General features: G+C 33.9%; 5 protein-coding genes and 1 pseudogene across 9 annotated transcripts; 2 read left to right on the plus strand and 4 right to left on the minus strand.

The window, feature by feature from the left end:
- The first annotated feature begins 992 nt into the window (after positions 1 to 992).
- Positions 993 to 5,808, plus strand: LOC108225412 (uncharacterized). Of its 5 annotated transcripts, XM_064078947.1 has the most exons (12): positions 1,005 to 1,150; positions 1,270 to 1,411; positions 1,512 to 1,748; positions 2,177 to 2,299; positions 2,537 to 2,770; positions 2,855 to 2,944; positions 3,038 to 3,187; positions 3,866 to 4,024; positions 4,125 to 4,244; positions 4,339 to 4,443; positions 4,561 to 4,685; positions 5,491 to 5,801. In XM_064078947.1, exons 3-11 carry the CDS (start codon positions 1,713 to 1,715, stop codon positions 4,681 to 4,683), a joined length of 1,140 nt encoding a protein of 379 aa, XP_063935017.1. In that variant the 5' UTR covers positions 1,005 to 1,150; positions 1,270 to 1,411; positions 1,512 to 1,712; the 3' UTR covers positions 4,684 to 4,685; positions 5,491 to 5,801. The 5 variants fall into 5 exon arrangements, with proteins under 5 accessions (XP_063935016.1, XP_017255757.1, XP_063935018.1 ...); XM_064078946.1 differs by lacking the exon at positions 1,270 to 1,411 and having other exon boundaries at positions 993 to 1,150; XM_017400268.2 differs by lacking the exon at positions 1,270 to 1,411 and having other exon boundaries at positions 993 to 1,150; positions 4,128 to 4,244; positions 5,491 to 5,797.
- LOC108226266 (pentatricopeptide repeat-containing protein At2g20710, mitochondrial-like) lies at positions 5,790 to 6,975 on the minus strand (annotated as a pseudogene).
- A 2,296-nt stretch (positions 6,976 to 9,271) lies between these two features.
- On the plus strand, positions 9,272 to 13,284 carry LOC108225172 (probable glycosyltransferase At5g11130). Its single transcript, XM_017399989.2, has 3 exons — positions 9,272 to 9,892; positions 11,945 to 12,515; positions 12,729 to 13,284. Exons 1-3 carry the CDS (start codon positions 9,460 to 9,462, stop codon positions 13,207 to 13,209), a joined length of 1,485 nt encoding a protein of 494 aa, XP_017255478.1. The 5' UTR covers positions 9,272 to 9,459; the 3' UTR covers positions 13,210 to 13,284.
- Positions 13,285 to 14,646: 1,362 nt separating this feature from the next.
- On the minus strand, positions 14,647 to 18,420 carry LOC108193063 (uncharacterized). The gene is made up of 10 exons (XM_017359636.2): positions 18,292 to 18,420; positions 17,918 to 18,144; positions 17,634 to 17,838; positions 17,310 to 17,400; positions 17,078 to 17,223; positions 16,214 to 16,457; positions 16,014 to 16,118; positions 15,728 to 15,910; positions 15,428 to 15,629; positions 14,647 to 15,291 (listed from the first exon to the last, which is right to left on the minus strand). Exons 2-10 carry the CDS (start codon positions 18,138 to 18,140, stop codon positions 14,813 to 14,815), a joined length of 1,878 nt encoding a protein of 625 aa, XP_017215125.1. The 5' UTR covers positions 18,141 to 18,144; positions 18,292 to 18,420; the 3' UTR covers positions 14,647 to 14,812.
- A 2,948-nt stretch (positions 18,421 to 21,368) lies between these two features.
- Positions 21,369 to 24,253, minus strand: LOC108226565 (uncharacterized). The gene is given in 10 exon segments (XM_064079949.1): positions 21,369 to 21,787; positions 21,790 to 22,011; positions 22,074 to 22,278; positions 22,358 to 22,540; positions 22,649 to 22,753; positions 22,859 to 23,102; positions 23,276 to 23,421; positions 23,516 to 23,602; positions 23,734 to 23,942; positions 24,039 to 24,253. Coding segments are annotated over 10 exon segments (1,800 nt in total). The 5' UTR covers positions 24,211 to 24,253; the 3' UTR covers positions 21,369 to 21,560.
- A 698-nt stretch (positions 24,254 to 24,951) lies between these two features.
- LOC108226828 (uncharacterized) lies at positions 24,952 to 26,334 on the minus strand. The gene is made up of 2 exons (XM_064080497.1): positions 25,596 to 26,334; positions 24,952 to 25,495 (listed from the first exon to the last, which is right to left on the minus strand). The coding sequence occupies exons 1-2, from the start codon at positions 26,159 to 26,161 to the stop codon at positions 25,417 to 25,419; spliced, it is 645 nt and encodes a 214-aa protein (XP_063936567.1). The 5' UTR covers positions 26,162 to 26,334; the 3' UTR covers positions 24,952 to 25,416.
- Between the last annotated feature and the right edge of the window lie 726 nt (positions 26,335 to 27,060).

Raw genomic sequence — 27,060 nt, forward strand, 5'->3', positions numbered from 1 at the left:
ACCGGAGGGGGTATATGTTTTAAAAAAAACAAATATTCATTTTTTAGATCAAGGGTGATGAATAAAATAACATTTTATTAATGTGAGAATTTTTTTAAGATTAATCATCAAGCGAAACTTAATGTATTAAGTTGCTCACTAATATATATAATATGTAGGAAAAGGTCATTAAAATCAATTACATATACACGTTGATAATTATAATATTTAAGTGAGACAAAAACTAAAGTATTAAAAAAATGAGTTTTGTTGCAAATTGTTTCAACCTTTTAGTTATATATATAAGAAAAAAAATTAAATTTTGAGATTGAATAATACCACAATCGTGTATGATTTTAGATAACATAACAAGGATAATTAACGATGTTGGTGTAATTAACTTTAGCAAATACAAAAATAATTTTCATATTCTGGCAAAAAAATAAATTCATATTAATGACCAACTTGATACATTAAATCCTTAATTGATACATTTGATAATTAATCAATCTATTTATATATCAAATATTTGGATTTAAAAAGTGCAAATCATGATAAAATGAATATGAATAAGCTGGTTCTCTCTGTTTTTTTATATGACGCTTTGACTTTTGGCACACACTTTTAAGTGACTGGGTAGTTAAAAATATTATGTTTTGAATAAAAAGTTTGATTATATATTATTATTCAGAAAAAGAAAATTTAAAAAATAATTTTTTTAACTACCCGGTCAAAGCACAAGTGTGTGCCAAAAGTAAAAGCGTCATATAAAGTAGCATACATAAAGATAAACTTTTTTGGAAAAAGGACACTTAAAAATAAATTACTCACAATACATCAATATTCTGGACAAACACATTTGTCGTTGTATAATTTCGAACTATACAATAAATTCTGTAATGGTTGCGCGGTGACAAAAAATTATACTTGCAGGTAACTTGGTAAGAACAAATGGTGAGATTTACTGTTGAACTTGCACGCACGTTCATTTTCACATATCTCAAAAAGTCCTCTGCGGCTACTGCCTTAAATTACCATAAACATGTACACATCACCTATACAACAGGAGGGGCATTTCATGTCTGGTCAAACCAGCCTACAGATAAAACCATCCTATCAAACACAAAACTTGTGATTATAATTCATAGCAGAAAATACCAGGATTAAACATGTGAGTTAAAAGAATCAATACCCTGTATTTAAATCTTCATTTCACATTTCCTATCTCTCATATTTTGCTTTGAATTTATTTTTTTTGCAAGTCTTGACTATGTATGTATCTTTGTATAGATTGGCGCGTTACCTTTTATAAGCACCAAGAATGTTGTTCTTGGGATTTTTTATATTTCGTGATGCCTCTGCTTCTTGCATGTGTGGATTATATGTACAATTTCAAGAATCTTGAAGATTGTAGCTTTAGAGTGAATCAATGGCATGTTTACTTATCTTAAAGTTGGTTTTTGGTTTGGAAATATTTTTTTGGTGGTTGTAATATGATTTTGGAGGTTATAATTAGTTGGGTGTATGTGTAGATTAATGAAGGTGTAAAAAAGATGCAATATTGGTGCCGAGAGGGAAAACTCTGCGTGTGGAGCTAAATGGAAAGAGCACAAATTAACAAGATTTTGGCTGATAAGAATGAATCTGGTCAACTTGCTGCAATGTAGGCTTTGGATTCGAGGTTGGGGGCAGAGAGAAGGAAACAAAGAGAGAATTATAAGCTTAGCAAGAAGATGAAAGGCTTGGAACCTGATGCTAGAAGTTTAGCTGTATGTTTCCATATGCATTTACATAAGCATTATGATTTGGTGTTCCTAGGGTCTTCATTCTTTCTTCCGTATTTAGATATTCAATGACTTAATCTTAGTATATTGATTTGAATCTTATGTTGGTATTCAAAGTTTAAAGAATACACAAGATTATGGTTTTGTAATAAATTTTGCGAAGTCTGTAAAACTGACTTTTGCATTGGTAAGATCATCTAAACCAAGAGCAGTTCTGAAGATTGATATTCTACTACCAGTTGCTCAAAAAGGCTGAATGTATATCTAATTCGAAATGAAGAGAGTGTCTTGTTGAAGACATCTATGTTCTCTTGTTATACACATTCACATAAACCCGCACATAGAGTTGCACATGCAGATGAATATATTATACTGCGATGAGTTCGCCTTATCGAAAACAGCACTTGGTGCAGGGGCTAAAGAAAACACTAGAAGATAGCAACTTGACAAGACATGTTAATTTTGTGGATATACCAGACAACAGTGAGGTTGACCCTCAGAAGAACAACAATAATTCGACATCACTGATTATTGAGGTACAAACTGGAGATGGTAGTAAAGTAGTGGAAGGGTATTATAATGGAGAAAGAGATAACATATGTGTTAGATCTGACGGTGGTAGAAAACATCTATTATTACTTGTGCCTGAGAGACAATCTGATCTGAATACCGATTCTGCTATATTTTATGAATGTGTGTAGTTATTGATCGCGTGAAAGTAGCTGCTTGTGCTGTCTGTAGTAAATGCAGATTTATTATTTGCGTGTATTTAGGTTGCTTGTGTAGCTGATGAACAAGAGGAAAACTTTCTTAATGCAGCGGAAAATACTGAAGAAATTAATACTGACGATGGCTTAAGATCTGCTATAGTGATTGATCCTGGTTTGTCATTTCCGGAACGACGTGAGGAGAGTCAGAAGACTGCATGTTTGGAGAACACCAGAGGAAATCTTGAAATTGAACAGATGGAGGCACCTGTGAGGGAGATGGAAAAAGTGTTTGATGGAGTAAGTGTCTTTTCTGGTCTAAATTATATATTAGTTCTCATTAGATCTTATAGTACTATGTTTTGCAAAACTTTGTTGCTTTAGGATATTGCAGCAGAGATAGTTGAGCCTGGAGACTCAACAAAAGCTACTGAAATTGCACCTTCTTTGAAATTAGGATCTTTAAAGAAGAAGGTTTTTTGTTAAAATACAAAGATCTTATAATGGATTTTAGTAATATTGAGTGCTTTATGAGTTCTGAACCTTGGTGGTGTTTTTGTTCTACAGAGAAAACCCAGATATTATGATTTCCCTGATAGCAATTTGCAAATGTGTCATAAAGATGATCACATAGCAGAAGAGTGTACCATGGTGAGAAGAAAGAAACCATGCTACTTATGTGGAGTTTTCGGGCACACTGGAAAGCGTTGCAGCCAGGTATCTTGGCATATTGATAAAAAATTTCTTTACGGTGTTTTTTAATATATGCATAGAATCGGACTTACCATAGAAACTCCAACTCATCTCTGGATCCAATAGTCTTCCTCTTATTTTCAGTGCAGCATGCTTTGCAAGATTTTTTTTTTCACTTTTTCTATTAATCTGCTTGGGTAAAAGTGAACATAGCAAAAGTATGTGTATACTGTAGTTATGACTTGTGAGCGGTTGGTTTTTCTGCTTATCCTTCAGAATGGTGCAATATTTCGGTTTCAAATTTAACCAAGTATAGCATTTTCATTCCTCCCCTGCCTCTAATATAAAGGCATATTTTAATCTGATAAATATTTAATAAAATCTAATTTCTTGATGTTTTCTTGACATAGTTTTAGAGTCATATATAGTTCATATGATAGTATTTGTTTAACTCCAATATCAATGGCATATGGAGACTTCTTGCTATTACTTAGTCCAACTTATAAATGTGAAAATAAAGTAAAAATTGAAATATAAAGGTCAAACCATCTCAAATTTAACCACCATAGTAAGGAGGATATAATGTGATTGTATACTCTGGTTTTACCTATATATTTGTTTAATATAACTGTCAAGTGGAAAAATATCGTTACCGCAAGTACAAGCCATCAAGTCTTTATCTTCTTATTGAAATTAATTCAGGGCCGTGAATGCTTCAAATGCGGAGGAAGAGGTCACCTTGCTAGAGATTGCCTTGAAGAACCATCTAGCAATAAAATTACAGATTTTTGTTTGAAATGTGGGGATTCAGGACATCATATGTTTGTATGTCAAAATAAATATTCTTCTGAAGATCTCAAGGTTAAAGTTCTGGATAGTTGAGTATTTTGTATATTTCAAACAGTCCTAGCTTTCCTAAACTGATTGAACCCTCTATTTTGACAGTTGTTTTCTTTGTCAGCAGCATATACAGTGTTATGTTTGCAAGGATTTTGGTCACCTATGTTGTGATAGCTTTGAGTATAAGGGTCAGACAGTAGCTTCTTGTTACTATTGCGGGCAAAGTGGCCATCTAGGTTCTGTAAGTCGGTTTCAATATCTAAAGTTCACCACATATATGTGTTGTTTATGTATTGTTGATTTAAAATCATGACAACCTGGGACTGCCTGCACAGGAATGCATGAGACAAGAAAATTGCACCAGATATACAGTAGCTAAAAGTTTCTGCAAATATGAAGTAAAAGGCCATTTTGCCGGAGATAACAGAGATTGTAACAAGGTTACATATTCATTAGAATAAACACATTAATTAACAATTGCTTTGTTTACAATTCCTCTCTCACCGATGCCTTTTATATGCCTCTTAAATTTGTATAATAGAACTGCTTTTATGCAGGCTGGACAGTGTACCCTTAAATCAACAACAGTTGAAACATCTTTTTCAGACAAGGAGATTCTTCCAAACTTCCCCCATGAGCCTCTTATTTCTGGTCAAGGTGTCCCGAGTAATCAAGGATAAAGGCAAGAATAAATTCTGTACCCTGTTTCTCAACTTTAAATTAAGGTAGTTACCTCTTGACATCTCAGTCGTGAAAGATAGGACTTCGTGAAAGATAGGACTTCCGACATTGCAAGGGTAGATGTAAACGTTGTGTCATTTTGGTCGTGAAAGATAGGGGTTCGATCATTGTGAATGGTTTTCATTGATTGAAGCTATTTGTTAATAGGGTAGGGTGTAACCGCAAGAGTAGATGCAACAGTCATGCAATACTTCGATATATGAAAACCCAACCTCATATTAAACCTTAGGTCGTCACCTGTAGAAGCACAAAATTCTCGAGGCGCCAGAAGATAGCACGTGCACAAGATATACTGTCATACTGATATTTAATAACCTTCCTATATTAAACACGCAGATAGAGTTCTTAAATTTTGTGTGCTATAATAATTCATGTCAGACACTTTAGCAGGCTTAAAAGTTTGTGCGATATGTGCACTAGAAATCAGTAAGGTTTCCATCAATTGTCTTGTTCTCCTTTGGCATCTATCAATCATAATCATATTTATTCTAACCTCAAACGGTCTGCATGTGGTATGGAGTGTCAGAGGGTATACAGTAGCTTAATGAACTCTCTTGTTTCCTTTGTTTTTCAATTTTTTATTTTGGATGAATCTTTTGTTTTACTTCATCTCTAACTAATAAAACCTTGTTTGACATCAAAGTCATATATAGAAATAACAATACTAACATTGTTGTGGTTTGTTTGAGTCCTCTACTTGGATTCGAACCCAAGCATTCTTTTGCTAACATATTTTCTCTGGTCAGGTGCTGTGGTTTAATAGGGTAGACTGCTTTGCGATTGTTGAAGATTTGGAAACGTAACTGAACAGAGCCATGGCAGCTATTTAAATTATGACGGACTTGTAGCAAGTAGTATAAAGGAAAATGTAAGGGAGTAAATCAATGCAATCAGTATCAAATTGTTGGTTATGCTGTAGTTGTTTAAAGTTAATCAGCTTGTGTTACATACTGAATTTGAATTTAGCAACAGAAAAAAAAAGGCAAGAAGAGTAGAGAGTAGATAATTATGCCGAACATATTTGTGTATGCGGATAGTCTTAGTCTTACGTTGCTGCAGCTTCCATGTCTAGAGGAATTTTTTCTTGTATGTTAAACTCTTCGTTGTCATTTTCCAGATAATTTAAAAACTCCTCAATGTCAGTGGAAACAATATCTTTAGCAGCAAGGGACCTTATAAATTCCTTTGATTCCTCCAGATCACCATTTGCTTTCATGTATTCCAGACAAGAAATCAAAATAATCTTGCTTGGCAGCCACCATCCTGGTTGACACTCGGAGATGGCTCTTTTCATTGCTTCTACTGCTTTCTGGGGTTGACCACAAACAACATGACCTGTGGCTAAATAATACTACCAACTATGAAAAGGAGGTTTTTTATCAGCTTGTATGGCTCTTTCTACAAGAGCTTCAGCTTTCCCCACAAGTCCTTAATTTTCTGCAGTCATAACTAACTAACAAGTTTGGAATCAGAGAAAAGTAGGTCAGCTGACTCTGCTCCCAGTCCTCCTCGAACACATTTTCTGCAGCTGTCATGTCATCAAGCTTTAAGAGTGATGCTATCATATTTCCGTAACCTTTATTGTAGATTTTTTTTCATTTTTCTGATAAACTTCCCATAGCCGCAGTACCTCGGCTTTATTCCCCATTGCTGCATAGTGTCTTATAAGGGACTCGTATCCAAGACTCTTTCTCTATCCGAGGGATTGATACAGCGCTGCAGCTGGCAGAATATGTAGCCAATAAGATACCGTATGTAAATCTGTCCCAATCAATGCCTTTCTCTTCCATTTCATGCAACAAAGACTTCAATTTATCATAGTTACCTGTCTTGCAGTATAGATTAAGCATGTTGTTATAAGAGATGGAGTATTTTAGGAATCCCAAATCCCTGTTTTTCTGCATTAGATCCTCTGCTTTCTCCACCGATTTTTCTTCTGCATAGCAGTTGTGAAGAGAACCATAGACCTGCATGCATTTCATCTGTTCTGGGATGTTATTAAAATAGGTCACAGCATGGTCAATCCCTTTAGCTTTGAATATCCTACCGGAGATATTCGCCGGTACAAACTGTCTGCATCATCTCCTGTTCTAGCGGCAAATGCAGTGGAATAATTCAGATAGGAACAGGATGATTTCAACCCAGTAGAAAAAGAACAACAACATGAGGGTTTTAGTGACGAACGAGCACGACACAGCAAGTGTAAAAGCCTCAGCTGTTGCTTCATCTTGCCAGGGTTTTTGTCTTTCTCGATGTGAAAAGGGGTTTAGAACACGAAAAGTTATTCGGCCCAAATTTTATTCTGTCAAATCGGGCTGTTAGGAAAGAGATTGGGCCTCTCTGATTATCATATTGGGCTTGCTCAGATTGATAATTGAGAACCGGGTTGGTTTACTTGGACTTTTTATTCCGTGCTACTTGTACCAACTACCAACCAGTAGGTTTTTGTTGGGCTATATATGTACACGCACAAAAAAAGATTAGATGAAATGGAAGTTCCCAATCTAGAAATATTCAAGCGACAACTGAAAACCAGGAGGTGAAAGGATGGCTGAAATCAAGGCGAGGCATGGGTACAGCCTACCTGCCTATAAATAGTTTCTGCACATAAATGAATTTAAGTCGAGAAAATATGTAGTATTTTGTAAACATGTAAATTTCATCGTTAAAGTATTTGTTACATTTTCTCGCATTCTGATCATGATATAAAACAGAAGACGTTCCGCTATGAAATATATATTATTAATATTATCAGTTAGAAAAAGTATTATCCATCACGTAATTTAATTAACGATGTCATAGAAGAAGCCTCAGTTATCGTAAAACCGGCCTGCCCTGGTATATATCACATTTGTGCATATTCGTTGTCAATACACAGTAACAGGACAATTGACAAGTTGTACTTTGGCGAGGCCAGAGCCCCACAACATGCGAAAAGTTAAACCAACTCATAAGAGATTAAGCATGTAATTGACAATAATCATTCATAACGCTACGTTTATCTTAGCAGCATGCATAGTCTTTTAAACGACAAAAACATAAAGTTGAAGATGGGTTGAGTGGAATCATCTATTCCCATGCTAAACTAGTGCAAGAATATGTTGCAACTGGCGCTGCCTCTTGTGTGCTGGTGCCTCTCTTTTTCTGCACTTTATATAATTTTATCGTTAAAATTATGTTTTATTTCAAGAAATAAAATATTAAATTATATGAATGGAAGAAAAAACTTGATTTCATTTATAACAGTTGAGGGATAATATCCACATTATCTGGAGACTGGATTGCATGAATTTAGTCAAAGAATTGATTTCTAAATTATTATTTTGTCTCTCGACATAGATATACATCTGACATTTAAAGTATGGAATCATGCATTGTATTAAGAAAAATGGATGAGCGGTTTAATATTTTAAAACTTCGTAATATATGTATTTTTTTAACCTGTCATTATAGAATTCATTTTGAATTTGACAAGTCATTATACAAATTTGATGTTAATTTTGACCGTTAATGATTAAATTTAGAACAATCAAATTCATCTGTTTTTTTTTATGAAATATAAATACAAATTATGATTAATTCAATTCGATCAGAAAAACATTACCATAGGAGCCTCGGATTATAATGACAATTCAGCTTTTGAACAGACACAAATGTTGGTAGATACTAAAATTCGGTAGTCAAAACGGACGAAGAATATAAACATAATTTAATAAATGAATGATCAATCAATCTATCATACTGTTAGAGTTCTCGGAATATAATACACTGAGTGATGCAGGCAGCATAACAGCCTTGCCATTTTACAATGGAAGTTTCGATGCTTTACCAACCAGCTGAGTAAATAATTTTTGAATATTATATAAATTATAATAAAAGTATTTAATTTGGTTGCGTATAACAACTTTTCTGGCGTCCTGATTATACAGCTAGATAGCCACATAGTTATAGTTTGACCATTCGTGTACAAAAGTAAGGTCCCATCTGCGGTGGTACTTGGCTTGCCATTATTCACTGCATACAAACTTAATATTGATTTATAAATTATTTATAAAATAAATTAAGAGAATCTTATGGAGTATTAAACTTTATGGATACATGTGGTTAGAATCTTCGAAAGTTCAAAGTTCTAATAATTGAGCTGGTAACTAGTTTAAACTTTAAAGTATATGTATCCTAAATGAATATTTTATGTTTCCATCTGATATAGGTAATAATAATATATGAAATTATTTACATATAAATCTTATATGTAAATACTTTTTGCTCATGTTAAAGCATATAAAATCATTTATATTTTATTTAATTAATACAATTTTTGTCATTGCAAAAGATTATATATCAGTAATTATAAGAAAATAAAACTAATCATTAGAATCTTATGTACTCAATAATACTGGAGGCCATACCATTGTTCAAGTCAAAAGCAAGAAACTTGTTTTTTGTTATTTATACTAAATCACTTGCGATACAAAAAATGATGATTAAAAAAATTAATAAATGAGATAACTTTAGAGTTGAGATAACACTCATCATATATACACATACATAACTAACTATACATTTAGTTCTAATTCTCCCTCCTTGATTAAGATCGATGGCCGTCATGAAAACTTTCGTATATCTTTCTTCTTCCCCTATAGCTCACCAAAACTCCATATTTATATCATCACTGCCGAGCCTATAAATCGAAAAAAATATATTTATTTTCTTCTATGTCGATCATGGCTCGTTCATTATTATCTATAACTTCATTTCCTTCATCTCGTCGTAATCTGAGTGAATTAAAAGGACTATTTTGGATACCCACAGGCTTTCTTCTCGGCATATATTTCTTCATTTTCTTCCATGTCTCTTCAACTATGAAGCTGGTTGTTCGGGATTATCCTCACCATACTCATTTTTACATCACCCCGAAACTTAGTAGCTCTTTCAACAACATCACTTCGCTTGCCGCGAATTCTTCGAGAAAATACGTTGTTCAGATCGATCAACGCGACGAAATCGAAATTTTGCATTTTAATACTTCGGAACCATTGTTGATACCTCGACCTGAACCTGAGATTATTGCTTCCACAGAAAGAAACGAGAGCTCCGATGACATTTATACTCAACGTTTCAGGAGAGTTGACCAAGAGATCACAAAAGGTATTGCCTTTTATCCAACTTGAAATTTGCTAGCTAGCTAGGTGTATTTACAAGTATTTCGTTAACTCAACAATTTATATTAATTATATAGTTTACAAAAATTTTGTACAAAAGTATTGCTTATATTATTTCAATTATTATATGTGTATATATTAAGTTGCATGCTGAAGATATAAGATGACCACCTTTGAATTACACAAGTTTCTAGTTAAACTCGGTTTCTGAGGGTATCGTTGCTTCATATTAAAGTTCGCTAAAGTTGAGTTGTTTTTATAATTACAAAGACTATAAATTTTGCGGGGTTTGTGTTTATAATATGTATTTTTCTTGTTAGCTTACTTATCATTTATCTCCCATGCAAAATGATCAAAATATCTTCATTGTTCTTAGATTTAATTTACATGATTGTTGGACCCATTGACTAATGAGATAACTACTAGGTAACTACTTTAATAATCTTGATAACTTTTAATGACCGAATTGTCATGAAAAATTGCACAAATAATCTATATAAATTTTCATTATAATTCCCGTTATTAAAAATTGTCAAGATTACTGAAGTAGTTAGCTAGTAATTATCTCGATAGTCTAATATGTCAAACAATCATGTAAAACCCTAACTAATTATAGTTAACAGATTATTTATTTTTGATAATAATAATAATAATGATAATATTTAAATAAATAATAATAATAATAATAATAATAATAATAATAATAATAATAAAAATTAAAAAATATCAATAATAATCCTGAGAACGCTCCCTGGTATGTCATTGTCAAAATGCTCATTCTTCAACGTTATTGAGCTGAACTTATATATATACAGTCGTTTCTGTGGTGATCACCTATGCAAAAGATAAAATCATAGATTAGTTAATTATTACTCCTCACATGAGAAGGCATGAAGCTTAGCATTACAAACACGACTTCAGAATATGCACACAGTAGACAGAAGAAGTTTCTTATGTATAATTAAATTTACACGAGGGCCACGTCCTTCGATCGATTAAAAGAGCATAGCCCACAAACTTCTCTTAAATACGACAACGAGAGAGATACAGGGGCCGTTTGGGCAAGTTTAAAAGAAGTGACTTCTGGCTTAAACTAGAGAAGTGGAGCAGAAGTGAGAAGTAAATAAGTTAATAAAGTGTTTGGAAAAGCAAAAGCTGTGAGAAAGAAGTTAGGATTTTCAGCTTCTTAAAAATGCTTCTGCTTCTTTACACAAACGGGTCAAGAAAAACAGAAGCCAGAAGCAGCTTCTGCTCCTCCTTCCCAAACAGACCCATTAGTTTTGATTTTAGTTTTGAGCCGAATAAATTTTGACATAAGGTAGCCAACCGCATCATGTAATGAATATTCATTTGTTTGATATTTTAACTCGATTATTGATTTCTTTCTGAGTTCAGTTGTACATAAATATCGTTTAGCATGGAGTCAAAAGAATGAAAAGGTCTTCCTTTCACTTAACGTGTATAACGTAACAAGAGTTTGATTAACATTGTTGACCCTTGATACGAATAATTTTAAACAATACCAGAACTTATCAATTTCTAAAAAAAATTCAGTGACTGAAAGTCAGATTAAATTAATGGCCAACTGTATTACTCTATATGATTGAAATGTTAAATTTTAAAAGACTAAAATTCAGTAATACAATATTTTATTCTAAAAAATTAATAAGTATTATTTATACACCCAATGGGCGGCCAGAAAACACTAACTGCAAATAGCAGCCGGGTGGATCAGGATCTAATTTTAGCAGCCGGAGGGAGTTGTAGTTTGCGAGATCCAAGATATAATATATTTGTAACAAATTAATATACTACGTCTCGAGTCGGAGAAATCCCCGTAAAAACATATTCAGTTACATTAATATAAGAATTTTAAAGTATAGATCGTGTGCACCTTTTCTTAATTTCAAAGGTACTTTCTTGCACGACTTCCCCTTGCATGTAGCTACTACAGTATTTCTGTTTTAGTAGTAGTATCATTTATTTTTATTATATGTATTAATTTTGGCCTTACTGATAAATCTCGTAATTTATACAGGTGAAGAATTGAAAATTGAGGAGGATATATTTCATGACAGAAATTTATTTCTAGAGGACTACAAAGAAATGAATTCGAGTTTAAAAATATTTGTGTACCCCCACAAGCCCAACCATCCATTTGCAAATGTACTCTTGCCATACAAATTTGAACCGGGTGGCAACTACGCGAGCGAAAGTTACTTCAAAAAAGCTCTTATGACGAGCCATTTTATTACCAATGACCCATCTGAAGCAGACTTGTTTTTCCTACCATTTTCCATTGCAAGTCTGAGACATGATAAAAGAGTTGGCGTTGGTGGCATTCAAGATTTTATTCGAGATTATATTTATGAAATTAGTCATGAGTATCCGTACTGGAATCGGAGCGGGGGAGCTGATCATTTCTATGTTGCTTGTCATTCCATTGGAAAGATGGCGATGGAGAAAGCTGTGGAAGTGAGAGGCAATGCCATTCAGCTTGTTTGTTCCTCTAATTACTTTTTGCAAGGGTATGTTCCTCATAAAGATGCATCAGTGCCTCAGATATGGCCTAGACAAGGAGACCCTCCTAATCAACCACCCTCTAAAAGGTACCATATAACCATAAAATGTGACATTAAGACCCGAATTATAATTAGTTTTTTAGTTTCTAGGCTAACTTAGTTTGCATTTAAACGATATTTTTATGCATGCCATGCATGAAGCAGGACAGGTAATTTATTTTATCGAATATTTATTTAGCGAGGCTTTATTGTACTAGTAATTAATAATGAAGATTTATCTGTATGATTTTGAACTTACAGGAAAACGCTTGCATTTTATGCTGGAGCTATGAACTCTCGAGTGCGCGAGAGTCTTGTTGGTCTTTGGAAAAATGACTCAGAAATTTCGGTTCATCAAAACAGGTTGAAAACACCATACCATGAATCACTTCTTGGAAGCAAATTCTGTATCCATGCTAAAGGTTTTGAAGTGAACACGGCTCGTATAGGTGATGCTCTGTATTATGGCTGTGTTCCCGTGATATTAGCAGATCATTATGATCTTCCCTTTGCTGATACATTGAATTGGAAGAGCTTTTCTGTCGTTGTTTCGACTGCAGATATACCAGAGTTGAAGAAGATACTGAAGGAGATTGAATTTGAAGAGTATGTAAAGTTGCAGAAGAATGTGATGGAAGTGCGGAATCATTTTCAGTGGCATACATTTGCTGTGAATTATGATGCTTTTTACATGGTTATGTATGAGTTGTGGCTTAGAAGAACTACAATTAGGGTTTATTAATTTTTTCTGGTTATGTATAGTTAATGAGCATAATTGTTTGAGTAAAAGACAGAGTGGTGGTTATAGTTTTTCAAATTTTATGGACTTCAAAAACTACATAATGGTGGTCGGAGTTTACTTCCGCCTTCTAATAAGATGGCGGCCGTGAACCTCCATTAATTTTCATTTGTTAACTCAAAAAAGTAAAAGGGCAAACCACAAGGTGGTGGAAATCCAGCCAACATTTTGTAAAATTTGAAAAACTACACCCACCACTTTGTCATTTGCTCTTTTATTTTTTTTGATGTAACGGATGAAAATTAACGGAGGTTCACAGTCACCACCCTATTAAAAGGCGGAAGTAAACTCCGGCTATCATTATGTAGTTTTTAAAGTACAGCCAATATCTTGTAAAATTTGAAAAATAACCGCCACCACTTAGTCGTTTACACTAAGGGGCCGTTTGGTTTGACTGATGGAAACGGAAAGGAATTTAGAAAGGGAAACGAAGAGAAAGGAAAGGAATGGTGCTGAATTGTACTACGCGTTTGGTTTTGATCCGGAAACGGAATGAAAAATTATATGATTATCTTTATATTTGATTTTTAAGAAATTAAATAATATCAAAAGACTCAAATATATTTATGTTTATAATAATATAGTTTATTTATATTTTTCATATTTTTATACAATTTATTATTTAAAAATGTCATTAATGTTTTAGATAGCTTGACTTATAAATTATATCAAAAAAAATTTTAATATCTAAATACTATATTAAAATGTATTTTTGTTTTTTTAATATATTTTACATATTAGTTATAGTTTTAATGAATCCCGAAATAAATTATAAATGAAAATGAAAAGAAATAATCAAAGGGAAAGGAAATACCTGGTGGGTGGTGGGTAATGGGGTATGGAGGATTTTGGGTAAACTTAAAACTAAAAAGAAGGAAAGGGAATGATACTTTTTGCAAAACAAACACCAACTAAGGGAATCAGACTTCGTGTTTCCTTTTCCCTTTCCTAACTACCCCTAACCAAACGGCCCCTAATTGTTTTAGTAGTTAAGTACTTGGTATAGATTCCGGTTTAAATGTGGCGGGATGGATGGAGTAAAACAAATTATCAGTGTATGTATAGAAGGCTGTTGCAGATAAACGAGCAGGTCTTCTATCAAATTTTATATCTTCGATTATATGTGAATTAGAATTTGAAATCCTATAGTTCAGAAGTGTCTTAAAAGACTGTTCATTATATTTACCGCATTATTTTGTTGGGAACCTCTGCTTGTTAGAGCTGTTGTTATTCAATTTGGGAGCTCATTTATCTCGTTTGAATGTATCAAATCGATCACTGACAAATTTTAATCATTAAGTTCGGTGACATACATTTCACTGTTTGAGACTCCGGAGGAGGGATAACATGTATGTAATGCGCATCTGTTAATAACAGAGATAAACAAAACTTTCATATTATTCCCATTAAGATGTTTAACACTCTCATAGTTAAGGCATTACATTTGCAACTCAACTAATGCAAAATCTCAGACGAAAGAGTTCATGTTTTTAGACTTTAGTACATGTAAATCAATGTAGGTACTCTTCTAATTGGCCTTAACAGGTTACGGTTTGGTTGTAAGGCCAAAGCCAAACGGGAATAGAGGATCATAGTGTGAATCCCCTACATTCATTGGAAGTTGATCGACATTTTTGAACCAAGTACGCGCTAGCTTCCCTGTGAATCCATAGTCACCGAACAGAACATCCGCAACACCTTGGCCTTCAGATCCAGGAAGCCATGCAGCTACCAGTGCATCAATTTGTGAAATGTATGGTTCAATAACAACAGGTCGTCCACTAATTAGGACAACAACACATTTAATGGCACCACAAACGTTCTTGATTGTGTTGATGCCAGTTTCAGGAATTGTCAAGCTCAAGCTATCTCCAAAGGTCTCAGCATATGGAGGCTCACCCACAACAACTATGGCGTAAGAGAATTTGTTGTTCTTGACAAACTTAGCATCAGGGTTCTCTCGATACACAACTTTCGTCTCAGGTGCAACAGTTTTCTTTATGGCAGATAGGATTGTTGTACCTCCTGTACAAAAATATTGTTATCATATATCTATTAACAATTGCAAAAGTGATTAAGGAATCTAAGGTATTATGAGATCGAAGTATTCTTTCTGGCATTATATTCTTCCCTGAGATATATGATCAAAAGAACAATTTACCAGTTGTAATGTTGCCACTTTTTCCTTGCCACACGATTGTCCACCCGCCACATTGATTACCAATATTGTCTGCATGGCTTCCAACTACAAGTATTTTTGGCGCTTTCTTGGAAAGGGGTAGCAATGGCTTGTCGGCATATTTACCATTCTTTAACAGCACTAGAGATTTTCTTACTGCTTCTCTTGCAAGTTCGCGATGCTCCTGATAATAGGTACCACTAAGATTAGTTAGCAGATGAATATTTATCATTCCACTTTTGTACATAAACTGTTGATAAATTGTAAATATGGTGGACTTACTTTTTTGCCTAGGTACTTGGCCATGCTATAATCTGCCAAAGGATTCTCAAATAGACCCATACCAAATTTAACTCGTAAAATTCTCCTCACAGCATCATCAATTCTGGTCATGGAAATGAACTTGCCCTTCACCAAAGGAATTATGCCATCAATGAATTCTGTATAGTTGTATGGTACCATGATCTGCAGCAAGGTGAGAGTAGTATTAGAAGTTGTAATTGATTTTCATATTCAAGAGGGGCTCTTTTCATTAAAGGTTGAATAAAATAAAATCTTATTAACTTACCATATCAATGCCAGCATTCACTCCAGTTATAATAGACCATGTGTAGTTGGCATGTTCTGGGGTAGTCATCCTGTCAATGCCCTGCCAATCTGAGATGACGAACCCCTGCAGTAATTGTCGAAGATTCAACACTTAATGCAGTTTCTTCGTTAGGTTTGATAAATATCCAACATGATTTTTTGTTAGATTCATCCACTTACTCTGAATTTCAGTCTGTTTTTCAAAAATCCAGTAATAAGTTGACGGTTAGAGTGCATTTTAACGCCATTCCAGCTCGAGTAGGAGATCATGACAGTTGCCACACCCTTTATGACCGAGTTATAGTAAGCTGGCATATGGATGCTGAACAATCCATTGGCGCTTATAATGGTGTTGTTTTCATTTATACCTTTGTTTGTTCCACCATCTCCCAGGTAGTGTTTCGCACATGCTGCAACCTTCTGCCTGCAGACAAAAAAAGAAATAAAACAAATCTATTATTAAGAACTGACTTAATTTGACATAATACAGAAGTATCTGAAACTCGGATACAAAATGTAGCCATGTTGCAGTCTTCTCTTGCTGATAATTTTTTTTATCAGTTATAGGCACATATCTTATAAATTTTATCATTGATGTCAGAAACAAAATTTGCAGCCTGAATCTTGATGAGGGTCTCTGCTTCTATCTTTTTTGTTTCTTGTGGACATTGTTTTAGTTTATTTCTTTGACGGGTGGGTAAGGACTAAAGCATGGTCTACACGACAAGCTTCCCCAACAAACACTAAAATTTGCACATGTTCTGTATAAATAAAGGTGAGGTCCCAACAAAACACTAAACTAGCACAAGTTGTTCTACACTAATCGAAGAGATAAGGTCCCGACTGAGCACGAAAAGTATTGTTACTCCTGTTTGCAGTAACCAGAGTGATACTAGTACATACTTATCTTTCACCAAGAAATAAGTTCTTATCTTATTCTTACAAAATGCTACAATTGCAAAGAACAAGTTGCATAGGGTGTTTATCAAGTTGCACACACATATCAATAGAAGAAAATGGTAATGCTTGTTTTTAGTTACTCACTTTCCACCGACAAAGGGAACACCTTTGCGAGAATTAGCAGGGATGTCTCCCTGTAATCCTGGTATGATCTCAGTCATTGCTTGCACAATGGTATGATCTTCACTATAGCTTTCAAAACATCGACCCCATCTTGGATCTCTACAAACCTGATCATCGCGTCACAAAAAACTTTTATAATTCGCACCAGCTAACTTGGTCCAACAAAAGAATTACCACCAACTCAAATACTTACTGCAATACAAGGGGCAAAAACATATGGAATGCCAGTGGCTCTAACTTCAAGAGCAGTTGCTGCTCCTATCTTCTTCACCAGAGCCGGGTCCCTGCTCACCAGTAGATAAATTATTCAAATACTGTATATAATAAAATTGCACAGACTAGAAGCAATTAATATATGTAAGCTGGCAGATATTGATTGAAGAGTGTGTCAAAGTGACTCATTCACAATAAAAGTATCCTACACTTCATGTTCATTATTCATATATTCATATTATAGCTGAAGTGGTTACAAATACAAAAAAAATAAATTAAATAAGAATAATGAAAACCAACTTGCCTGGTACATCCAAGGCCAACATTGTGAGGAAAAACAGTTGCACCATACACATTGTTGTGCCCATGAACGGCATCAATCCCATAAATCATCGGTATCCCAAGCCGAGTTGACAACGAACCCTTCTGGAAATCATTTACCATATCAACCCATGTTTCTGCAGATGCCCTTTTAGCCGGAACACTTCCTCCACCGCTCAACACACTCCCTGATCAAAACCGCAAGTAAAAACCATGATCACACTTATACTAAATAGCATAGAAAATTAAGAAATTATAAGCTCTTACCAATAAGGTACTTCTTCAAGACCTTATTTGAGGCCTTGGTTCGATCAATCTGCACCATTTGTCCAATCTTTTCCTCCAAAGTCATCCTGCTCATAAGATCTTTTATACGAACATTTATAGCTAGTTTTGGATCTTTATACTTCATGTATTCTGTTGTGGCCATTGCAGCAGCGGATAAACAAAGAAGCAGGATCCCAGTAAACAGTGCATAGCATTTTGCCATATCTCTGTAACCAATCAATGTTTACTTAGTACAATATCAATAAGAGTTTGCAATATTAAATAAACATTCTAGAGACCAAAATAGACATCAACTATAAAGACATGAGAGGATTAAGAAGCTGAAACATGAACATTCTAAAAACTTTACTTACTAGATTTGTGTAGTGGACTGAGTTACAGATTGTGTGTCTTTGTATGGACAGAAAGCATTGGTATTTATAGTCACATTGGGTTGAAAAAAAATGTTCCTTTATAACAAGAAGTTTTTCTTTCTTTTAAACTGTACAGTGATATAAAATATTAGTAGATCAGCAAGGGTGTCTGTATTCAATTATTTCAATTCATTAGCAGATCAGCGGCCATTAGCTAAGCTTATCTGGTTTTAAAAATAAATAGAGAAGTTATCTCTTGTATTGTATTGCTGTTGCATAGCCCTCCCTTCTCTGGATAGTAAATTTAATTTTGTGTCATGAATTTTTAAATAAGAAATATTGTTTAAAAATATTCTTTTGTGGAGTGAAAATATATATTTAATTTTTTTTATTAAATAAATTTTGAAAAAGTAATTTCAACTTTTTGGATTAAAAAATTAAAATGTATGTGTCAAATTATCAAGCAACTCGTATAAAAAAAATGAGGAAACATATTAATAACAATGAACTATTTTATCTGTTTTTGAGAAACAACTATATCAAACATTTTTTTGTACTATATCTAAATATATGTATATATTTGATATATTATCAAGCGCTGCTGGGAGATTGAAATATATTTATTGGTGTAAGATGTATTTTTTTCCATAACTTTTTAATTTATAACTTTTATTTAGAAAAGTTAATTTTAATATTAAAATAAATAATTTCTTAATTATTGTCGTTGTAACTGAGAATAAGTTACGACTAATCATAAATCATTTAAATTTATTTTAATATACCAAACGTGCTGTGCTGACCTCGGTAGTCCAGAATCCCCGATATCACGTGGCCAGCCGGCAGCAATTATGATCTATGGCAAATCTCGGGCGAGGTAAGCATGTCTGCACACAGATTAGTATCACTAAATTTTAAATTTTATTTAATCAAGAAATTTATAATTTATAATAAATTAGTTATATGATATTTTAAATTATAATTTTAAATTAATATATAAAAATCATCTAAGTTAGAGTTCTAGTCATTTTCTTACATTTTAAAATCTACTTTAAGACTATGTTTTTGTCATTTCCTAAATTTTTAGGATTTATTTTTCATTTCTTATAAACATTTTAATGATTAAATATTAACTTATAATTTTTGCTCACTTTTTTCTACATTTTCTACATTATCATTTTATTAATAAATTTCAAATTTTATATAAAATAATAATAGTTATACATACAAATTATTATTGTAATGGTGAAAATTCTCAAATTTTAAAAACTAAATTATTTTGATCGCCGCCGGCTACTGTGGTTACCTCGCCCGGAGGCCCCGGACCCCGGATACTGTGTAGATGCTCCAGCTCTAACAAAGTCGTATATATAGATGTAGAGGTATATTCCTTAGAAGAGACGCAATTACTATCACACATGGCATGGCTGCTTTTGTAACCCCGTGCTTCACTGTTATGTTTTCCTTGAGTCGTGCCTTCGTGTTGCTTGAATCTCGACCGGTGTTATGTTGATTCAATTTATTCTCATATATTTAGTTTAAAATATATAAATGGAATCATCTTGTATTTATCTTCGCTGGGTGCTATATACTGTATATGTTGTATTAGCAAGTTAATCAATAGTCAATAGAGCACATATGTTATAATTGATCATCAAATAATAATGTTTTAATTTGTAATATATTACTTCTTGATCACCTTATTTATTTATTAATATATATTTTTAACTTCTCCGACAAGATGTTATATAGGTATAAATCTAATTAAATAATAAATGAAATATAAATTAATGAACTTTTATTGAAACAAATTAGATGATAATTCAAAAATTATTTATTATTATATTAATAAATTTTATATTTAATAATCACTAAATATCTGAAAAATTATTTAAAAACACATATAAAGAATAATATTTAATTTTTATTTACTCTTTGGACATGTAACTCTTACAGTACAAGTCAGGCCCCGCAATATGAGTGGAAATCAAATCACCCTCCTTTCTAATTTCAACATGCTCTCCAGAGCAATGTTACATAGGGGTGAGAAAAAACCCGAAACCAAGCCGAAAAATTGAAAACTTATATCGAATAAAATCGAAATCGACAGAAATCGAAAAAATTGTAGCTCAATCGAACCGACGGCTACAGTTTTATACCTAAAACCGAACCACTTATATAGTATTATATCATTTATCATTTATTATATATTATATATAAAATAATTTATTACTTAATTATTATTGGTACACAACTCTGTCCCGACCAATACAGTATACATAGGGGACGGGAGGCGGCATTCCGTCCTAACCAATAGGACACGCACGGATCTTAACGTTTCAATAAAAAATAATTCTGTAATTTGTTTTTAAGATTTTTTTTCTTGTATAAAAATATAATAATCATATATTTATAAAAAAAATTTAAAAATAAATTATAGAACTATATTTTATAAGAGTTTTGAAATGCATGTCGAGTAATGAAAAACAAACTTATACAATTGAAGTAGCTTTCATCCAAAAAAAATAAGAGTAAATGACTAATTTCAATAATATTTTAATTCATTTCTTGAATTTAATATAAAGTACCACATCCCAAATTCAAACTCAAACATCTGAAAATGAAATTTAAGGTTCTCAAAATAATAATTATGTGATGTATTTTGATTATCCCGAAGAGATGATTTAGCCGATAACGAAATAGATAATTCAGTAAGAATATAAAACTATAATTTAGAATCTTTCTATGAAATAAAAAAAATAAATTTGTTTTATTAACAAAAACAAAGACATTACTGGAATCATGAAAGACACCAAAACGTCACACTATCCGTGCAAGATAAGTTGTATACTCCCTCCGTCCCTTTTTACATGTCCATTTTGCGCTTTTCGAGGAGTCAAACTGACCAATTTTTGACTAAACATTACAGATTATCTATTCATTATTTCTAAAATCAGAAAGTTGCATATTAAAATAGATTAAATATACTTTCTAATGGTATAATTTTCATTATTTTTCTCAATCATCTGATACATGTAAATTTCAATCAAAATATAGTCAACTGGTCAAAAATCAAAATAAACATGTAAAAGAGGATGGAGGGAGTATCATTTTAGTGTTGCATTGAAATTGATTTTACACCGCAAATATACTATGATAGCGATGTGGTATTAAATTGGGTCAGAATTGCTCTAAAGATGCCGCATCAATGCAGCTTATTGCTTTGCTGAGACTTCAGCTGCTGCATACCAGCTTATTGATATCACATCTCATCATGTGCTTTGTAGGCCATATGGATAAAGTGGATCATAGTTTCCATCCCCGTAATTCATTGGAAGTTGATCAACATTCCGAAGCCAGGTAACCGGAAGCTTTCCTGTGAAGTCATAGTCACCGAACAAAACATCCGCCACGCCTTGTCCTTCTGATCCAGGAAGCCAAGCTGCTACCAGAGAGTCGATTTTCGACAAATATGGCTCAATAATTACCGGACGACCACACATTTTATGTAGCCACAAACATTATTGATAATGCTTGGGCCAGGATCTGAAATTGTTAAATTCCTGCTGTCTCCCTGCGTTTCTGAATAAGTGTGCTCCCCCACGACTACTATGGCATACGAGAATTTATTGGATTTGATAAAGCTGGGCAAAGGCTCTTCTCGATACACAATCACAGTTTCCGGATCAGCTGTATTTTTTATGGCAGATAGAATAGATGTCCCTGTAAATGTATTAACAAGTTAGAAAATAATATCTAAGCTGTGTGCAAGATCAGTATATTACCATTTTTTATATAGCCGCTAACACCTCTCCAAGTAACTGTCCACCCTCCACACTGGTATCCGATATTGTCAGCATGAGTTCCTGCCACAAGTACTTTTGATGCCTTTTTAGGAAGTGGTAGCAAAGGCCCGTGTGCCAAAGATTGCGAATTCTTCAACAGCACAAGAGATTTTCTCACAGCCTCCCTTGCTAGTTCTCGATGCTCCTATTACAAAACAGAACTCATGATCTAAAAGACAGGTCCCTCGTATTCCATGTATGAAGTTGGTAACTAAGAGACTGACCTTACATCCCAAGTACTTGACCATGCTATAGTCAGCGAACGGTCTCTCAAAAAGACCCAAGACAAACTTTACCCGTAAAATTCTCTCCACTGCATCATCAATCCGCGTCATGGGAATGAAGTTGTTTTTCACCAAGAATGATAGACCATCAATGAATTCTGTGTAGTTATATGGTACCATTACCTACAATATTGTTCCAGAAATTAGGCCGAATTTCATGTAACAGATTGTAGCTTACGAATTCCTATGTACTTTCTGGAGGAGTTCTGAAAGCTATGAATAGAAAATGACCATATCAATGCCAGCACTAATTGCAGTTTCGATGGAATATGTATAATTTGCATGACGTGGAGTTGTGATGCTGTCGAGACCAGACTCATCTGAAATGACGTATCCCTGCAGTAGTTCAATCACCGAAGTTCAAGAATTCAATCTTAGGCGCACGCCAGAAAAGAAATGAAAAAACACATTACATAAATCATGCACAACAACTGGATTTACCCTGAATTTTAGAGTGTTTTTCAAAAAGCTTGTAATGAGAGCACGATTAGCATGCATTTTAACTCCATTCCAACTCGAATAAGAGACCATGACAGTCGCCACACCCTTGCTAATGGAATCATAGTAGGCTGGCATATGGATGTTGAGCAATTCAGTTATGCTCATCAGAGTATTGCCTTCATTAGTACCGTTGTAAGTTCCACCATCACCCACATAGTGCTTAGCACATCCTGCAATTTTATTCCTGCAGCGTATAAATTGTTTCCAGGAGATTCAGAGATGAATTTAGTTCAGGTAGTAGATGGTACTTGCAAGCCTTGCAAAGATTCTATATCTGTTGTAGCTTTCATTAAAGACATAAAATGTTGTCAGCTGAGAATTTGCAAAACAAGGGTGAATGAAAGAACTAGCCCTTACTGTCCAGAAACGAAAGGGTACCCCTTTGGGGAATCAGCAGGGACCTCTCCCTGTAGTCCAGATATGGCTTCTGTCATCGCTTGAACTAATTTGGGATCTTCGCCAAAACTTTCATAACAGCGACCCCACCTTGGATCTCTGCAGACCTGTAATACAATTGGTTCTTATGAATTATAGGGGGGAGAGATATTTACACCACAATATCAAACTTTTTGAGATGTTTTCCACAAAATTTATTACCGCAATACAAGGTGCAAAAGAATAAGGAATCCCTGTAGCTCTGACTTCAAGAGCGGTAGCTGCTGCAATCTTTTTCACCAATTCAGGCTCCCTGCTTGAATAACAGAACATTGCATATGAGACCACATTATCAGATGTAATATAGAAATTGTTGTACAAGTCCTCAATTTCTTCTGGGCTAAAAAGCAGGATTATACCAAAGAATCAAGAACCTCCACTTGCCTGGTTGCTCCTAAACCTATGTTGTGTGGAAATATTGTTGCACCATAAGCACTGTTATGGCCATGGACAGCATCAACTCCATAGATCATAGGTATACCGAGCCGCGTTGACAGTGAGCCATACTGAAATTCATTTACCATGTCTACCCAGGCTTCTGGAGATGCCTCTTCGCTTGGAACACTCCCAGGATTACTCAACACACTTCCTGCAAAGACCAAAACAACATACACACATCATGCAAATACAAATTATTATTAGCTATTAAGACTGCATCTTAGAGAATAATTAAAACAAAGTTTACCAATAAAATATTTCTGCATGACCTCAATGGATGCCACAGTGCGTTCAATCTGTGTCATTTGTCCTATCTTTTCCTCTAAGGTCATCCTCTCTAGCAAATCCGTAATTCGTACTTCTATCGGCTGGCTAGGATCTGTATATTGCAGGTACTCTGCTTGTGCCATGAGGCACATGACAGCCCAAAAACAAACAAAGACACTCCCATATAGCCAAGCTCCTTCCATTTTCCTCCGCTCAAATGCACGTGTATGGATTTCGATTTTATGCTGTCCGTAGCGGATTTAAGGTAAAATTTACAAAGTCTCGTGAATTATGAATTATGATGAGATTTTAAGAGATAAAAGATATACCGAAGTATTCTATAAAATTTATCTTTTTATAAATTCCAAAAAAATTAATGGACTTTTAAATATTACTCTATTAGATTTTAATGGAATTTAAATTCTCAATTGAATATCATCATATTCTTAAATATAATATAAAATCATGATCGAACACTATCATATTTGTTATTATAATTTAAAATTTTATTTAAATACCTCAAAATTATAATACATTTTCAAAATATGAACTAAATATACTTAGATTTCGAAAATAAAAAAATATCTTTAAAAATATCAGTTGAATACACTCATGAAACTATGGACTAGGATGGGTATTCTGAGCTGATCCCGAGCCGATCCCTGTCCTGTTCGGATTGAGAATTCGGAGAATTTTTCGAGAGTGGGACGGGGAATAAGAAAAGTTTTATAAAAAATTCGGTATGGGGCTGGGGATTCGTGTCTCCCCGTCCCAATACCCGACCCCGATTGCATATGTATATGTATATGTGTGTGTATATTATACTAAATAAATTATTAAAAATATATTCCATTTATAATATTATTAAAATTTAAATATAATCCATAGTTTTATTTAGGGCTGTAATATGAGACGAGCTGCTCGCGAGCAGCTCGAGCTCGAACTCGTTTTGTAAAGCTCGACCCGGCTCGATCCCGTAAAACGAGTCGAGCTCGAGCACACTTTTGTACCCGTTTTGATAAACGAGCCGAGCCGAGTATGTGCCGAGCTCGAATAGAACTCGACTCGATACCCGAGACTCGACCCGGCTCGAGCCCGAACTCGAACTCGTTTGTAAAAACAAGTATCAGATTTTATAAATTCATATATAACCTGTCAATATAAGAAATAGCTAACAGTTGATAAACATCCTTAGTCCACAGTCCAGACTCCAAAACATCATATCACAAATTACATGATTTGCATCACTGGCTCATTTCATTACATTAATAATTTCAATCATATTGAACTTCTAGAAACTAGGTCGTGATAATTTATACAAAAAGTACTGATGCCATTGATGAGCCAGTAGCAGCATATCAGAGAAGAGGACTTTGCAATGTTCCTTTCAACACTCCAATGTTCCTTTCAACAAAAATAATCACCAAAAAAGAGCATCTGCAAGAGTTTATGCAATAGTGGAAGTATGAAGAAAAGATTAATATTGGAAGTATGAACAAAAGATTAAAATGCAGGAGTTTAATATATATGTACATACCTTTTGAGTTGCAGCCATCTAACTACACTTGTTACTAGTACAAATGCAGAAACTTGTACCTCATCGCCAAGACCTCGTCGAACTTGAAGTTGTGGTTGCAGAGTACCACTGTGTGCCTTCACACATTTTTCAAGATGTCTTTTCATTGAGGAAGTTGAAGAAGTCTTACTTTTCAGAAAGAGTTTAGAACAGAGCGTGCACTTGTATCTTTCGACACCTTTAACATTAACCGTATCCATATACTCCCAAACACCCGAGGTCTTCTTCTTAGGTTTTTTCTGAAAAGGCTGGTCACTGGTTTCCGGCACCGGTACAGACCCATCTTTTTCGCTTCCAATTTCAGGTTCTTCCGAATTCCTATTTTCATTTGCAGCCACATCTTGGACATCCCTTTTACGTTTCGTTGATAATTTTGAGACTTCTTCTTGTTCAACATCTTCGTCGGAAAATGATTCATCCGCAAAGCTTCTAACTGTGATATGACTATCATCCATATATGGTGCGTTCTCTGGTATTATCTCAATATTAGGAGCATTCGTTTTCTTTTTGTTTTTTGACGAATCCATTTCCCTGGATCAAATAAATGGGCAGACAAGTTAATCTCAAGTCTCAATTATAGTAATATACACTTCACACAAGTACACAACTTACACTAGATTACTAGAAGCATCAATGGATTCAATTTAATCAGAGTCATTTTTTCAAGAATATAAACAAACACCTTGTTTACATATACCCAATGACAACAAGATATTAACAAGATAAAGATATATGATTGTATTTGTATAAATATGCAACTTATATTGGTAGTATTAGTTAGCTACATGTCACAGCTAATTAGTTGTACATATTCCAGCTGTCAATTAGTTGTAGGTTAGTTAGAGCTAGTTAGTTTTCCACTATTCTGCTTGTATATATACTCTGTTGTTTAGTGAAATGAAACCACTTCTTCTCTTTCATCATTCTTCTCCTCTCTCACTACTCCTCCATAACTCTCTAAAAGCAGAAATTAACATGGTATCAGAGCCAGCAATGGCGATTACGTAATAAGTGCATCGCTCGATCCTACATTCATCTTCATCGCGAATTCTTCATTAGTTCTTCAGATTCTCAGGTCATTTCTCACTCCAGTAAGAGATATTTTACTGAATTGTGTTGAGATTGTGTTGTCATTTCATAGATCGAGACTTCTAATTGACGTTTCTTGCTGTTCTGATCATTATCGAGATTGTTTCTTGATAATTTCTGAGTTTCGATTTCTTGAATTGTGTTTTTGTTGACAAATTGTTCGATTGCATTTCTTGACCTAAAATCCATGGCAAATAATGATCCTACTAGTCATTACTATATTCATCCATCTGATGCTCATACTTTACAACTAGTTTCTGTGAAATTCAATGGAGATGGATTTCATAGCTGGAAACGATCTATGATTCTCACTTTATCCACTAAGAACAAATTAGGT

The sequence above is a fragment of the Daucus carota genome, chromosome 6, assembly GCF_001625215.2.
Source record: "Daucus carota subsp. sativus chromosome 6, DH1 v3.0, whole genome shotgun sequence".
Taxonomy (NCBI): Eukaryota; Viridiplantae; Streptophyta; class Magnoliopsida; order Apiales; family Apiaceae; genus Daucus; species Daucus carota.